Below are 17,782 nucleotides of genomic sequence, written 5' to 3'. Positions count from 1 at the left end.
TAGCTTTAAAGGGAAATTAGATACGGATAAAATAACTAAAGCGGATAGTAAAATTATGTCCGACCCTACCAACCAGGCTACCCCGCCAACAGAGGCCCTGGTGGGTTCTAATGTAACTGACCAAGCTCACGGTGGGGACCAGGAGGGAACTGACACGACTTTATCCCCCGACAACGCCGACAAGGTAGTCCCCGGAGAGCTCCAGGATAAAGAAAGCCCTCCCGGGATGGAACCCGACCCACCACAAGAAGAGACGCGCACCCAGGAGACGGATCTCCTCGGTACGCAACAGGAGAACGGATCTCCAACAAGTACTGCCGGGAGCCGATCGCCCCGAACGGCGTCTTCCCCCAGCGCGGCGGACAAGATGCTGGCGCAAGCACTCATCGCCACCCTGGCAGCCTCCACCGAACGCGATCGACTTCAAGCGCAACAGACGCGCGAGCGCGAACATTTTGCAGTCGAGCGGGAGCGCTTCCAGGCGCAACAAAGGAGTGAAGACGACCGCATAAGACTGGAGACCAGACGCCTTCAGACAGAAGAGAACATTGAGAGAAGCCGCGCCGATGCACAGCACGCCGCCGCCAATGCACAGCACGCCGCCGCCAATGCACAGCGCGACGTCGCACATGCCCAGCGCGACGCCGCCAACGCACAGCGCGACGCTGCCCAGGCCAGCGCCAATGCGCAGCGCGACGTCGCCAATGCCCAGCGCGAAGCAGCGCGCGACGCAGCCCATGCCCAGCGCGAGGCAGAGCACGACCGGCTGCAGGCGGAGCTGATGGACAAACTGGTTGCCATGGCGACACCCCCTCACTCCACACGGAGCTCTCAGAGATCGTCAAGACACGGGTCTAGGACACATTCCCCTACCCGACGAAGCGACCCGGGACTCCGCGAACAGGAGGATCCTGTCCACGTCTCCGAACCCCCTCCCCAGCCGGTCCATACGAGACCCAGCAACCGGGAAGAATCGGACCACGCCGAGAGACTGAACAGAAGACTCCAGGTCCTAGCAGAGGAAGAGGAGGAGGAAGAGGAGGAATGTCAAGCCGACCAGCAGCAACGTACTCTGGACCAGGAGGTCCAGTACAGCCCAGAAGTCAGCCCCGAGGCCCTGCGCTACAAACCCCCGACTCAACTCACGGGTGAGTTTGACGCACCGCCAGCCCCGAGGGACAGCACCTGGGTACCCGACCTTCGGTACCCACCAAGTACCAGCCCAAGACGACACGCACGGGGAGACTCGCCTAGGAGGCCTCTTCCCCAACGCTCACCGATGTGCCAGTCATCCATGGCATCGTACCTTGGCGCACCGACGTTCCCAGACTTCACCCATGAGAACCGAGCACAGTACACGGAACTACGGATGTGCTTAGAGACAATGATGGTTGATGTAGCTGATGAACGCCACAAGTATGCTACCCTACTGAAGCACCTCAAGGTGCCCCGAGCGCACAATATAGCGCTGGCCTATGCCAACTCTACTACCCCATACACAGCGGCTCTAGCAGCACTCGACCAACGGTATGGACGCGTATGGGACTACGTGATACAGGAGATAAGAGACATTGACCGTCTCCCCCCAGCCAGAGACAACAGAGCATTAGATGACCTGTCTATCAAGGTACAGTCCCTGGTAGGGATGCTGGGGTCCCAGAAGGAAAAGGGTATCTACGAACTGTACGCTAACTCCAACGTAGAGAGGATATTAGAGAAGCTCCCTCCCGCCCGACAAGAGCGCTTCAGGCGGCAGAGAGACTACCGCGACCCCAACGGTCCAGAGGCATCCCTCCTAGACCTATCTGAGTTCCTCGCCAGGGAGGTCAGTAGCCTACGACTCGACACGTTCGTATGGAGTGGACCAAGCCCAAGACTCGGACCTCGGGGACAAACGGATAACCGCCGGTTGGTGACCGTTATGCACCAAGCCGAATCAGTACCACACAAGAACCACAACACCCCCTCGACGAAAGAGGACCAGTGGAAGATTGAGTGCCAGTACTGTGAGGGAGAACATCGGCTGTACCAGTGCGAAGATTTCAAGAAGCTGACCACGGATGATGTGAGTCAGTGGGTCAAGGACCACCGCCGCTGCTTCCGCTGCGCGCGCAGCCACCTAGCAGCTGAGTGCCGCTTGAAAAAGAAGTGCAGCAGGTGCGGTGGCACCCACTTGGAGGTCCTGCATGACATCAACAGGCGTCAGCCAGGACAACAGAGTGGGCCCGTCGCGGTGATGTACCATGCCGAGGCGGTGGCACCAGTACCGAAGAGCCACCAGACCGCTCCCTACTGTACCTACTGCGACGGCGGACACTGGCTGGCACAGTGCGCCGAATATAAGACACTGAACCCCGTCCAAGTGGACCAGTGGCGTGAGGCGGCCCAGGCGGGCGCCGCTTACCACGCAGGGGCGGCCCAGGCGGGCGCCGCTTACCGCGCAGCACTGTGCGGAGCCCACCAGAAGGTCCAAGGCAACCAACCAACAGGAGTGCTCCATATTGACCAGCATAGCGGGACCCCCCGTGTGCTCCTCAAAGTGGTCAGAGTGCTCCTGAGCTACGAGGACAAGGTCCTGGACACTTACGCCGTCCTGGACGATGGGTCTGAAAAGACTCGCTTCCGCAGCAGCCCAGTTGGGCCTGCGAGGTGTCAAAGATACAATGACCATACGCACCATCAGAAGGGACCAGAAGACCATAAAGGGTGAAAAGGTCTCCTTCGAGATAGCAGCGGTGGACCAGCCCGAGAAGCAGTATAGTATAAGCAACGTCTTCACTAGCCACGACATAGGCCTGTCTCAGTACACCTACCCCATCCCACAGCTGATGGCTAAGTATGTGCACCTACGTCAACTACCTATACCGCTTATCGACGGCGCCACACCGACCCTGCTCATCGGCTCCGACCACGCGGACCTCATTCTCCCAATTGAGGCGGCCCACGTCGGACCTAAAGGATGCCCAGTCGCGGTTCAGACCCGACTGGGATGGACGCTCCAGGGCCCCCTCTACGGACTCGACAGTCAACCCACGTCTACACGCTGCCTACACACAGAGGCGAGCGACACCGGCCTCTCCCCCGTACAGCAGAGGCTATTGACATTAAGCGAGAGGCCCGTGAGAGAACCGTGGGCACCAGAGGGAGTTCGGAACTCCACCCCCCTCAGCTGCGCTCCAGACGTAGCTGACCTCGAACCCAGCACCCCAAGCGACTCCTTGACGGTGCGGCCGGGACCGGCCCCTCCTCAGATGGGGTACAGAGAAAACAAGAGAAACAGACGGAGGAGGAGAAAGCACAGCCAAGCACAGATCAAAGCAGTCTCAGGCCCGCTTCCTCCTAAGCCCCCCTTCATCCCGTCCAGTCGTCATGACCATAGACCAGTCACTACCCCGGGCTGCGTGGCCGGCCGGCCGCGTAAGCAAAGTGACCACTGGTGCCGACGGAAAGGTCAGAGTGGCAGAAGTGCTCGGCCAAGGGAGGACCTACAACCGACCCGTGGCGAGGCTGATAGAGTCGCCAAGGCTCCCCGACTCGCTTAATGACGACCATGACCCATGACTTTGTGAACTGACCGACCCCTCACAACGGACATTGAGTAGTGGACAGTGCGGTTAATCTGTCTCTGCTTAGCTAATTAGGTGGGACTAATTAGGGGGCGGCTGTTACAAAGGGTCAGATTAAACCGAATATATATATTTATTGCCTGAGATCCCATGTATAATATTTGTATATCGTTTGATATCCCTTGTATATTCTTTGTGCATATACACGGAATATCCCTTTACCTGGTACAGGACAGACCATAATATTCGTTCTCCTATTGGAAGCGATCCCCTAGGCGCCAGTGACTTACCCCCTAGAGCTGACTTGAAAGCTACCGACATGACTTGTCTTAACATGCCCGCTTCTGCCCATGAATACGGCTACCGAAAGCAGAGCGGCACTATTTGTCCACCGTACGTATAAATATGACCAGCGAATACAGAACTTCCTTTTCAGTTCGCCTTCAGTTCAGTCTGGTTCAGTTACCAAGTAAAGCCTTACCCACTACGCAACGTGCGGTACAGCAGGGCTCGTATTGCCTCAAATAGAGTCGTGTTTATCCTACTACGTTTGTTTAACGTATCGTTCGCTACTTACTAGTAAAAGCCTTCATTACGAGTCAAAGACCACGTGAAGTGGGTAATTGTGCGTCTACATAGAGCACTTATTGCCGCGTGCTAAATAGGATAGTAACGTCAAGTTCAACCGTGGACCACCGCGCACCACGGAGGATACCTACACCGGTGATTGCAGAGCCACCGGGCAGGATTATTATTCTTCATTGCTTTGACTGTGGCTGCTGGAGCAGAGAACCGCCTACCCCGCTGCTACTGTGGGATCTACACACGCCCGTGAGGACATCATTCGAGCCCGTCTCTGTTGGAGCAGAGACTCCACGGCTTCCCCTTGTGCTGCTGCATACTGGAATTACAGCGGCTGCTTTTCCCCGCGGAGCAGGGAGTAATACACCGTCTCCAGGTGCCTTGCTGAAGCCCTGTGGAACCATTGACCTTCATAGAGCATTGCCTCCCCCTGCTGGCTTACAACCGGTAGTACCCCCCCCTCCCCAGAGTACCAGATCTAATTCCTAATATTCAGTATTGACTTGCCTACGCACATTCTTTGCCTTATAAGCGCAACTAAGTAATGTAATGTAATACTATTTGATGTAATAAATATTCTAAACAAGTATTTGTGTGGAAACCTTTTCATTGTGGAAGTGTTCTAATCTGATATACTTGTGTACGGTATTGGCCAGTAATGTACATACACAGTAGTAGTTTAATGATACTAATACTTGATTAATACAGTCAGGGAATTGTACCCCTCAGTTATACCCAACCTTCCTCCATGTTGGAAGAGACAATGGTTGTGATGTGTTGTGCAAAACAACGGTTACTATGTGTTGATATGAGGAATATATCAACAAGAATTTAATGAATTTGTCTTATTACTGGGTCTTTTAAACAAGTCACAGTAGAACAGTAATATCATGCTTTTCCAGTGTTTTACCTACTCTTCCATTGCACATAAATGAAGGCATTTTGTTTCAAAAGTGTTTACCAGTGGTTATAGGCAGCCATGTTGGAAAAAACTGTGTAATGCACAGGCTACGCCTCTATTAAATCAAAATAACACAAACAGTTGAAATAATAACATTCTACAATACTGAGAAACCTTTGAATGTTATGACTTGTAACAAATGATCAGAGAAAGTTTGCAGCTTTCAATTCTTTAAATAGATAAAGAGGAGGCCTAATCTAAACCACAAGTTGGTGAAAATATTGATTATTGTATACAAATCACCACAATACTGCTGATCAGACCAGAGAGAACAAGATAAGAGCAATAGGATTAATTAGAAGGGAACTGGTGGTAGTTTAGTTGGAGTTCACTGCTGCCATCATGTATTACTCCTCAGGGAGAACATTAGCTAGCAATATGTAAACAAAGAGTAGCTACTTAGAACAACGATGTTAATCCTACTCACTAAAAACATCTTGACAAACCACTGCATTGTCCAGGCATCAAAGGAGACAGAGCAAAAGTGACCAGCAGTCACCACGCCGTTCCACCACTTTTCTGAGCAGAAGCATGCGCACGCACGCACATGCACATGCGTGCACACAAAAATGCATTCACAACTTTCACTCGATTCGTTGTGCCGTGCGCAAAGTACCGGTACTTATCTAGCTACTTGTCTTTGCATAACAATAGGATACCAATAGCATAACAAAGAACGAGAAGAGCCAAACCAAAATACAAGCCCTGTGGGGGTTTGCTTGAGCTGTGGAGCTCTCACTATGTGACAAATGGTCCCGACTGGAAGGATGAGACATTTCTTAAGTTGTGCTTCAGAAGGAAACTGTCCTTCTGTAAACTGTAAGTTACATTGTTAATTTAGTTTGTATTTACCTTTCTAGTTTAAGTTAATTCAATTAACGAAATTGTAACTACAATATTGTATCTAAAATTACATTTAAAACATTGTTTGTTTTTCCACCATATCTGTTGACAATATAATTTCTTTATATATTGAATGCTACATCCTGCTACCTTTTTCAGCTTTTCTATTTCAAGGCAATATTTACAATAACTAAACTAAAACTAGTAATTTCCTATACAAACATGTTTCCTACTATTTATGCATAATAATCATCTGTTCTGTGCGCACGCGAGGGAACATGTATGCGCATGCGCACGTCATTATATACAGAGTACAGGCACTTCTGAAATTACCACTGCACCCCTGGTTATCTGAAATCCTTGAGGCCTTTGGCTGAGTCGAACAGATAGAGTTAACCATTGCAAAGGGTTAGTTGTAAGTTAGCTAGTAGTCTGTGAGTTAACTAACCACTTTCTCATCTTTGAGCTACACATCTAAATATGAAAATTGAGATACATAAACCTCTCCTCCTACAAACCAGTCATGTATTCTATTGGAGGAAAGACTTTGAAGTACCTCAGGTCCGCTCAGGTCAGACTCAGGTTCCACTACTGATGTCATGCGTGGTATTGTATATGTTGCTTGGAGGTGAAGATGTGGCCAAAGACATGTATTTCTGAGCCTGATTGGATAACAACCCAAATAAAACATAATTTGTCCGGGTAGGGTGTAGACTACCCTAATGTCTGTCAGGGGAAGGTGTAGACTACCCTAATGTCTGTCTGGGGAAGGTGTAGACTACCCTACTGTCGGTCTGGTTTCACTGGGAGAGGGTAAGACGTGCAGAGGTTCATGCTATCTCCCCCAGATCCCCTCCCTGCTGAACAGGCACCCCAGCGTAGGGCTGCTTGATTATGGCAAAAATCGTAATCACGATTATTTTGGTCAATATTGTGATCATCCATCCTGATCTTATTTGAATGTACTACTGAGAGGTATCTCCAATTCACCATATAGGACGCATCACTGTACACTGTACTCACTAATTATTTTCATTTCTGTTGTATATATGCTAATGAAATAACACAAACTGCTTATCATCCGGACTATCCCATAGCATCTATGGATGAAAGGGGGGTGGCGGGGAACGTCGATTAGTATTATTGATTACCAATAGAGTATCCGTGGAAGTAGCCACATTCACTGATCGAATGCTTGCGTCTCACAACAATGTCTAATCCGGCTGTAATTTAGGTGAATAAGGTCTTACCGTCAGCCCCTGGGATACCCTACAGCATTTCCCCGTTATCGACCGGCATCTGGTAGATCGATATGTCCATTGGTTGATGATAAATCCCCTTATTCCATGGTGAGATCTGCGATTCGAAACGTGATACACGGTGCATGATGTTCGCTTGGGATCAGAGTAATGATACTCTGTTGGAGGGTAAAAAAATAAAAAAATCCAGGGGAGCTCCAGTAGCTCACCGCGTACCTCGAGCGCTATTTCGGCGCCGGGGACAACCGTGCTCGTCACGGATCTGGGGTAGCAAGTTCGATTCCCGGACAAAGCCGTAACTTTCTCAGAGTGTCTTCCCCCCATCTGTACCCCCATTCAACCTGTTTCTGTCGGTCATTCTTGACCAGAGAAAAAAAGCGATAAACGCAAAAAGAGCCAGCGGAATGGTCAAAGTTTAAATTTTTTTTTAAATTTAAAAATCCATTCGCCCACAATGATACTGCAGTGGAGCGATGGCGCCCCTAAGAGGATCTGGCCGGTATTGCATGTTGCCGATTCCACAGAGTCGGGTAGATCTGCAGAGTCGATCGGCGATCTTGATCCGGTTATTAATATGGAATAAAATAAAAATAACAACTTGCCACGGCTATATACGTGCCTCTGGTCCACAACACATGGATTCGAAACACGTATTAACTCGTGGCTGGTCCCCATTGTGTTAAGCTGAATTAAATTTTATATTTAATTGTATGGTAGTCTACTGTATGTGTATTGTGCTTTGTTATGTATGTATTGTCATAATTCGAGCTTGCCTTCTTGGCCAGATCACCCTTGAGAAAGAGACCTCTGCCTCTATGGGTTTTTATTTCTGGTTAACTAAATGTTTGATGATATACTGTGTGTCCAGGTGGAGGACCCGCTGTCAATCCTGATCCTGTTTGACGAGGCGCGCTACTGCCTCCTCAAAGGCTTCTTCCCCTCTCCGGACAGCAAGCTCATCACCCTGGCCAGCCTGCTGCTGCAGATCATATATGGCAACTATGAGAGCAAGAAACACAAGCAGGGATTCCTCAAGTAAGACATCGAGTGTTCATGAAATATACATACATGTATGATTATATCTGTAGGCCACATTGACCTCTGAAATATACACATGTATGATTATATCTGTAGGCCACATTGACCTCTTAAATATACATACATGTATGATTATATGTAGGCCACATTGACCTCTTAAATATACATACATGTATGATTATATATGTAGGCCACATTGACCTCTGAAATATACATATGTATGATTATATTTGTAGTTTGGGATAAGAATTTGTTGTTCCTTTGTCATTTATTTCACTCTGCCAATTATGTTGCATTGAATATCAAGTGTGGCCAAAAAGTGTGGTTTTTAGAAAACTGTCTAGTTACACAGGTTAATACACAGGGATAAGGGCGTTGTAGTGTTTCCTACTGTCAGTGTTTCCCCTACCATTGCCTGATTCGCTCATTCCCACGTGGGGTAACATTGGAAAGCCCTACTCATTGGTTACAACCCTGTCCAATAATATTCGAGATCGCCAAATGATTGACGGAGGTAGAGGCTCAAGAGTCGGGAGTGGTATTTGAAAAAATAAAAAGTCTGCTGTGTACTTCGGTGCAAGCCTCACATATCGGCATGTAACTTGAGAACCGCTGAACGGATTTTGGCACCTGAAAGGGCTATTGACAGGCAACAAATAGGGCTTTAATTCGAAAGAAATATGCACACCCGAGCCGCTAGAGGTCGCCAAAGTGCCGGTGGGCAAATCGTCCTCAAGAGGGCCCACATGTGGGCCGTTGCATGCTAAGAGGACATCTCTTTGAAATAAATGACATTTAAAAAAAATATTTGATTTCTTTTAAACAAATTATTATTTTGTATTATTGAACTATTTAATTATTATTTAGTTATTGCACTGCACTGGCAGTTGAACTGCATTGAACGTTAGGTTATGTATATAACCAAGTTCTGTTAATACTACGGAGGTCTCGCGCGATGATGTCGGGGAGTTCGCGACCCTCTCTGCGCCGCCCCCTATCTCCCTGTCTCCGGCTGTCCCTGAGCAATGACCGGAGTGTTGAATGTCCCGTGACTAAGACGGGGAGGACGTGACCCTCTTTGCGCCGCCCCTGTGCCTCAAATAGATCCGCTATCAGCTCTATCTTTAATCTTTCAAAATGTTCAGTTGCTATCGCTATTAGCTCTATCTTTAATCTTTCAAAATGTTCAGTTGCTATTGCATGCACTCATCTGTGTTTCACTACACACATGAGTGCATGCTTACCAACTGTCCGTCTGCAACACTACTATCACCAACATCTAAGAAGGGAGATCCCCCCTTGAATGGCCCTTCTAAGGTTTCTCTCCTCCACACTGCCTGTGGAGCTTTTTTAGGTTTTAGTGAGTTTTTCCTTACCTTCGCGTGGGGTATGTCTGGGAGTGCTTGCATTCTTTCATTTATTTGCATTCATCTAAAAATGTTTGGACCTTATGGTGTTCTTGTTCTGTTCTTGACTTATTGTTATGTTTTCTTCTTGACTTGTTTAAAGAAGACCTGTACGGCCCATGGGGACATTAACGTGTGTTGTCGGGCCCTATAAATACATTTGATTTGATTTGATTTGATTTACTAGTGACGCTCAGCGTCATATTGCATATATCTCGCTTCAGCATATATACACTGAATACATTTCAAAATGTACCTTTAAATGCCAGCATTCATCTGGCCACACCCCCATCCGCTTACCTACATAAGCAGGGGTGGTGCCACACACTCATCTCCTTCCCAACAAATTTCACCACAATGAAAAATCAAGGGCCGCAGCGGCGTCTAGACGCTGAGCGTCACTAGTATTAACAGAACTTGGTTATATACATAACCTAACGTTCTGCTTCATACTAGCTCCGCTCAGCGTCATATTGCATAGCAGGAGCTGAGCGGGAGCTAGAAGCTCGACAAATGTACCCCGCTGAGGCCCCCCACAACCAACAGATCAGGGAGGACCGAGCCCCCCCGACCCCCCCTAATGGAGGGCACCCCCCCTATTGGGGAATCACGGGAGGGCGACGGACCCGACCGTGCGAAGAGGCACTCAAGCAACTCAACGCACAGGGTGAGCAGACCGTGGCTTGACCCCACGACTACACACACGCACAACCCGCATGCCACCCGGGAACGAACGGAGGGAACAACCTCGTTACTGCCCCCAGAATCACGAGGTCAAGGGCAAACCCAACCCTGTGGCAAGGCCGTAGCAGCGGAGCGCGAAGGAAGACCCAGACCCACCAAAGGGACTGGACCCCATGGAACGGGGGCCCGGAGAAGTCCATGATGCCAGCATCAAGACCCCACCAGGTGGGCACTTAGTGACCCCGCCCCCCACATCGCCAGCGTATTCGGACAAAGGCCCCTCAGCCGAGCGGGCCCTGTCCCCCCAATAGTCCACCGCCTGGCACACTGACCCTGCAGAACAGGCAGTCAGCATGGCCGTAAGCACACAAAAAAGGTTAACCAACGGAAGCAGGCAGCGCACCGGGGAAAAACCAGGCAACAGGCTGTTAACCCGAGCCTGGAGACTGCGGACGAGACAGGCGCCAGAGGGGACAGCTGAACACAGCCGCCCCGGCGGAAGGGGCGTATGCTGGCGTTGTTGCATGACCAAGCCTCCATTTAAAAAAAACCCACCCAGAGGGGTTGAGGCAGAGAAGGCTGACACGATTGGCAGACGTCATGAACGTGCAGGGGCACCCTCAACCGGGTAACCCGGGAGTTGACACTGCCCCAACACACCAGGGAATCAACCACCTTGGTGTTACCCAATGCGGTGGTAGTTCCTATAACCCCTCAAGAAAAAACTCCAAAACACACCTGCGGGTATACACCGGCTATACCGCAGTACAAGTGTTTCAGTTTCCAAAAAAGGGTTAACCCAGGCCTACGGGTCGACGAAACATTACTTCGGACCGGGCCCGGCGATACGGGAAGCACAGGGTGACCAGAGGAGGTCAAAGACCACCCCAACAGGCCCCTCTTCGCCATGCGTGAGAGAGGAGCGAAAAGAATGGAGAACCAGCCCCAAGCACACCGTACTTGGTATTCCCAGGCGGTCTCCCAACCAAGTACTAACCAGGACCAACCTGTGTAGCGGCCGAGATCTGACGAGAGCGAGCGTGTACAGGTTGGCATGGCCGTAAGCCATTACGACAGTGCAGAGTACAAAATGTACCCAACCAGGGCCTCCATAGCGCTTAACCCTGTGACACCCGGACCAACCTGGCATTTTCCCCCCTGAAAAAGCCCAAGTCCCTCAGGGTACCAGAACAGCAGATCTGCATCCCCGGCGGACAACGGGTTTAACTGATACGGACCAGCGTGACCAGAACCAGTCCCGTGCCCTAACCACGCCGACATGCCTACTCCAGGAGAAGGGGCAGATATACGTGTTGATCTTAAACATGAAAAGAAGGCGCCACCCAGACGTTCGGGGCGAACCGCGCCCGGTGGCCCACCCCCAGGGCGTGAGACCCCTCTACATATGTCCAGATCCATTCCGTCATCATCCCCCAGATATGAACGTGAATCCGTCGACAACCAAAACAGGTTGTCGGAAGAGGAAAAACCTCCATCCCAGTTGCTTTATAAAAACGCCGTTTTAACCTCAAGCAACCAAGGCGTGCCAGTCAGTCGCCTGATTACAGAACACCCCGAGCTAGCACTATGCGTGCATCGGGACACAACCACATCAATGAACAGGCTATTTAGACCTGTCATTGAATCCCCAAGGCGCCCAGGGGAACGACAAGAGGGGTGTGATACTTCCTAACTCCAACTCTTTTTAAAAGAAAAGAAGGAAGCACCAACAGTATGTATCCCAGTCTACACAGCCGGGGGTAAACATTTTTCACATTTTTACATCCCACCACCCTCCCATAGGAAGGAAACGGAAATCCCCAGAGAGACTTCCCACGCGAGCTGTACAGATTGAAAAGAATATATTGCACCTTGAGCCATGTAAAAGTTTGGTTTTAGGGCTCTCCGGGGAGGAGGCACTGAACCCATACACACTCAATAATCGAATTGAATCGAATACACACACAATAGAGTAGGACTCCTTCTTGAGGTTCCACTCACCTTGACAATCTGAGGAGGAGGCTCTGTACTCTGAGGAGGCTCCCTCACATGGAAGGAGAATCCCAACTCACAGAAGGCCCGAATAGGAGCTTCGTGAGGAGGAGCCCTGACCACCCCCTGAAACAGATCCATCTTATGAACCTGAACAGCACACGGAAGTCCTACCAACAGAGACGCGCACAGTGACGTACTCTATGGCGGGGGGATTTCTGGGGCGTGGGACCAGGAAACTCTCCCCCCCCCCCCTCACCCTGTAACGTGCCGAACCGCAACGTGACAGGAACCTTGAAGGACAGGTGGGTTTACCCCTGACCAACAGAAAAAAGGGGGAGAAAAGGTTACCAGTTCACCCCTTTACGACCCCACACCCATGATACGATGTAATGACAAAAAAGAGTATGACGCAGTCATAGTCAGCTCCATGAAGCGTCTAACAGCTTCACACAGCGCATGCGCTAACCTGCTATCTGATTTTTACTAAGGAAAAAACACAGAACAGAGAGGGCCCTCCAAGAGCCCCGGTACCAAACTTACACATGTGCTTCTGTGGCCAGCCCAACCCAGTTGTAGGTCACACGACACACACAACCCATTATCACCTACAAAAAATGGCAAAAACACTCTACAGAGGAACGCCGTTTTTCATAATGAGAGAATACATAATTCTCGATTAGTATCGGCCACAGGCCTTGCTAAGCACACACGAAAAGCGACCAAACAATCTTTTCTTTTAGGAAAATAAAGTTTCTCAAGCAGTTTTAGCACAACCTCAGCAATCAAGCTAAGGGTTACATCGTATCCCTACCACACAGTGACACAATATAGTGTAACAACATGTCTGAGAGGAGGATGAAGAAGTCCCCAGGGAACCGGGGGGAAACACACCCCTCCTACTTTACCCTTAATACGGCCAGTTAAACAGGTAAACCTGTTAATATGTGAACACACTGTTCATTGTCATTACAGGCTGAGAGAAGAATCATTCTTTACTCATATGTCACTAAGCATAGCTTTATAGGTTAGTTTAACCCCCTTAGTTGAGAGTGCTCGGTACAAGAACACACATGATGTTTCTCAACACAACAAACCAGATCATTTTCACATCTGTAATAAACAACCCTATTTGCATGGAGAAGCTAATACCAGTGACAAGACAATTCACACATAACTCGCATCGTATCCTAAATGTAGTGCAGCAGCACACGTTTTGGAAAACATCGTTATTTACAAAACATTTAGAAGGGAAAGCAAGAAGAAGTGTTCAAGGTCTGGTCCAGACCTTGCCTACCCGGAGCGCAGATCAAGCGAAGTGCAGTCTCTAACATGGCACCGAAGTAAACACAGCCTCCTGTGTTTGACGACACGGGCAGCTTGCTGCTCCAACCCGCCGCTACGGTGCTCCTTGTTGACGCAGTCCTTGCCGTCTGACTCAGGGCAGGTTCGACGAACATCCTCTGTCAAAGATGACGTCGTAGTCAAGAGTGTTTAAAACATGTTATAGTCACAACACGTTCAACAGTGTAGCATTAAGCTAACGGCCGCCTCGGCCGATAGCAGCAAGCTAACGTTTCCTAGCCTAGCATAGGTAGGCCACAACTAGCACGCAAGCTAACGTTTCCTAGCCTAGTGACACAACAGGCTAACGCCGCAGCTAACAGCTGACTGGCTAACACAGTAGGCCACAACTAGCACGAAAGCTAATCAGCTATCACCTGAACCTGTACACAATGATATAACAAGCCACACTTAGACATGCCGCCGTTCTGAAACCCTCCTCACTGTTTAAGAGAGAAGAGAAACGAGACGTTAACACAGTTTTACAACGGTGATTTTACCAACATCCGACGGGGCCAGCACAATTCCCATCTGGGCTGTAGCTGATTTGAACACAGATCTTCCGCTAACGAACAACCATGCCCATATTTCCTCGTGAGGGAATACTCTCATTTGTATATGAAAGACGGGGCCTACACGGTGACAGAGAAAACATCCACTCGTCCAGAAAACACAGGGATCACCAGTGTTAATGGTCGTGGCCCACTAGTTAACTATAATGGGCTTCAGACCAAGGTCTTCCGCTGTTGCCTAAGAGGCTGAACAAAAGACCCTAATCTGGGGCCGGTGTTCGTAAACATTGTCAGCTAGCCCCCATAGCACTAACAGACAAGTGGAGCCCGCAAGCAAAACATTACTCACCAACCTGGAACCCACCACTTCTCACAACAGCGGCGCGTCCTACAGTTCAGCTGTGTCCTGAAAGGTTTTACCGCAACCAGCCACAGCAAGGAACTGCAGTTGGGAGGCATGCAGCGGCGCGCCCCCAATACAAAAACCGGTGGAGGTTTTTAGAATGATCACCATCTTCCAGACACTCCAGTGACGAAGACAATATCGCCGTATTTTCTCGAAAATAGTGAGAGAGAAAATAAAGATATGATGTCAACGTATCTCCTTGTTCTTCCTTTCCTCAGAGTAAATATTTTTCTCCACGTCAAGTGGGCATATGAGCAGCACGTTGCTTGTGATGAAATTTGAGAAGGAGATGAGTGTGTGGCACCACCCCTGCTTATGTAGGTAAGCGGATGGGGGTGTGGCCAGATGAATGCTGGCATTTAAAGGTACATTTTGAAATGTATTCAGTGTATATACGCTGAAGCGAGATATATGCAATATGACGCTGAGCGGAGCTAGTATGAAGCAGAACTGAACTGAATTGAAAAAAATAAACCTCATAACTGAACTGGCACTGAACATTGAACTACACTGGCACTGTTTGCAGATGTGCTGTTATTAAAGTTAGTTGAAAACATAATTTTGTATTGTTTTCTTTTGTTAAATACAAAGGAAAAAATATAAAATCAGAGAAATCCGAAAACAGGAAAATTAAAAACAGAGCAATCCGAAAACAGGAAAATTCATATCCGAAAACAGGAAAAGATAAAAACGGATTTCATAAGGCCCTAGTTAAGATGAGTTAATAAATTCACTCTGAAAATCTGCTCCGCTCTGATAAACTGACTCTTCGGTCAGAGCGTCCAGTGTGCAATTTCCGAACAACTTGAGTGCGCTCGCTCTGACACTGGTTGTAAATAGTTATGAGTGTTGTTGTGTGTTGTCACTACGGTATGTATAATTGTAAATAAGTTAATTTATGTGTTGTAAATAAATATTGTTAATATTTATTTACCTAATTTATGTGCAATCATTTAATTTCAGCTCAGTGTAGAGAAATGCACCGATACTAACAACCGCCTTACTGCGCGCGTCCATGACGAGACTGTTGACACCACGTATCCGTGACCCGCGCGCCCCGCGACAACACTAGTAGTTTCGGGGGGCCTACCACCCCCCCTGAAAAAAATCCTACGGGAAAGACTGACTGTGTTTGTATTATGATGAATTATGTAGGACATAATAATCTATATCAATCTACCTATCCTATATTATAGATTAGGAAAGCCAAATAACATTGTGTTAGTAAAATCTTTAAAAAAAAATCTTCATTTTGATTATAAAACTTCTGCAAATCAGCCATTGTGACCTCCAACCGAAGATTGGAATTATTTAATTAATTGTTTCTGTTTTGTTTTCAACAGTGAGGAAAACCTCAAATCTATCGTCCCGATATCCAAGGTGAAGAGCAAAGCGCATCATTGGACGAACAGGATTCTTCATGAATACAAGGTATTATTTAATTTTCACCATGAAGATTTTCCCTCATCCTCTATAGACCTGTTCGCTGTCCACGTCAGACTCAGTGTGCGCGCGCATTAATCCTGGTCAGAACAACAGGGCAGACTACAATATATTTGCATTTGTTAGCCATGCTAGCGATCTAAATAATCAATCCATGACAAAGCTAGATATGTAAGAGGTGAAAGACTCACACTCAAAGCAAAATGACATCCAGCTGTTTTCGTTTGAAACAACTTTTAGTCAGGGGAGTGTCATGGTTTCTCTATGGAGCCCCGTCATACTTTTTTAGCGCAGCAGCTCGCGCAGGTAGGGCTCAACTTAGTCACATGACTCAGTTGGTATTGCTGATTGGCTCGAACACGGTTTGTTCGAAATTATATATCCCCCGGGCCCTCCCCCTCCCATTTCTCTCCAATACCCACGTCCTGTCTACCCCATCTCCCTTGATCAATCCCTTTGTCTCCTGATCTAATCAGTCTTGTGAGACTGTTGTTCATTGACTACAGCTCAGCGTTCAACACCATAGTCCCCACCAGACTGGTGGACAAGCTGATCGAGCTGGGCGCCTGGGTACTGGACTTTCTGAGCGAAAGACCCCAGGCGGTCAGGGTGGGGGGTCAGACCTCCAACACCATCACCCTGAGCATCGGGTCCCCCCAGGGCTGTGTTCTGAGCCCCCTGCTGTACTCACTCTACACACACGATTGTGTGGCCAAGTTCAGCTCCAACTCCATAGTGAAGTTCGCAGACGACACGTGGTGGTGGGGCTGATCTCGGACAACGACGAGAAGGCCTACCGGGAGGAGGTTGAGGTACTGGAACGCTGCTGCCAGGACAACAGCCTGCTCCTGAACATTGGTAAAACCAAGGAGCTGATCGTGGATTATAGGAGAGGACAGCAGGAGACACACACACCACTGAGGATTAACGGGGCTACAGTGGACAGGGTGAGCAGCTTTAAGTACCTGGGGGTCCACATCTCAGAGGATCTGACATGGTCAACACACATAGACACAGTAGTAAAGAAGGCGAAACAGCGCCTCTACCACCTGAGACAGTTAAGGAAGTTCAGAGTATCGGGGAAGATACTCCAGTCCTTCTACTCAGGAGCTGTAGAGAGCATCTTGACCGGAAACATCACTGCCTGGTATGGAAACAGCACGGCACAGGACAAGAAGGCCCTACAGAGAGTGGTGCGCTCAGCCGAGCGTACCACGGGTATTGCACTACCTCCCCTGCAGGTTCTATACAACAAGAGGTGCAAATCTAGAGCCTGCAGAATAATGAAAGACCCCCACCACCCCAATAACAGCCTGTTCCAGCTGCTGAGGTCAGGCAGACGCCTGCGAACCCCAGCTACTAGGACAGAGAGGCTTAGGCTCAGCTTCTTCCCCCAGGCCATCAGAGCCTTGAACAATGAACATTGAGTGCCACAGAACACTGAACTATCCACACACAAGCACACATGAGCACACACACGACACGCACGCTGTGCACTAGCAGCCACTTTAACACTTTAACATGAGCGGGTACACACTCATGCCACACTCATGCCGCACTCACCCACACTTATTGCCAAAAGGAAAGGCCACTTTAAATTAGTATAGCAACAGTAACAGTGTATTGCACTACCAAAGCTACCTAGCATGTCCTATATGCTCTGTAAATAACGATGTACAGATACCGAGATGTCACACCATGTTACCTGTTACCTGTTATTGCACAATGTTGTTTTTATTGGATTCT

General features: G+C 48.8%; 1 protein-coding gene across 3 annotated transcripts in view; it reads left to right on the top strand.

Annotated features, from left to right (window-relative positions):
- The window catches only part of krit1 (KRIT1 ankyrin repeat containing), a 60,898-nt gene that overhangs the window by 38,956 nt on the left and 4,160 nt on the right, over positions 1–17,782 (top strand). For all 3 annotated transcript variants that reach the window (XM_084312640.1, XM_084312641.1, XM_084312642.1), the window contains 2 exons: positions 8,080–8,246; positions 15,937–16,024. In XM_084312640.1, the coding sequence (XP_084168766.1) occupies positions 8,080–8,246; positions 15,937–16,024 (255 nt within the window). The remainder of the gene's footprint in view (positions 1–8,079; positions 8,247–15,936; positions 16,025–17,782) is intronic.

This window comes from Notolepis coatsorum, assembly GCF_963971535.1.
Source record: "Notolepis coatsorum genome assembly, chromosome: 4".
NCBI lineage: Eukaryota > Metazoa > Chordata > Actinopteri > Aulopiformes > Paralepididae > Notolepis > Notolepis coatsorum.
Note: the sequence above shows the minus strand (reverse complement) of the source record. Positions and strands in the feature narration are given on the sequence as shown.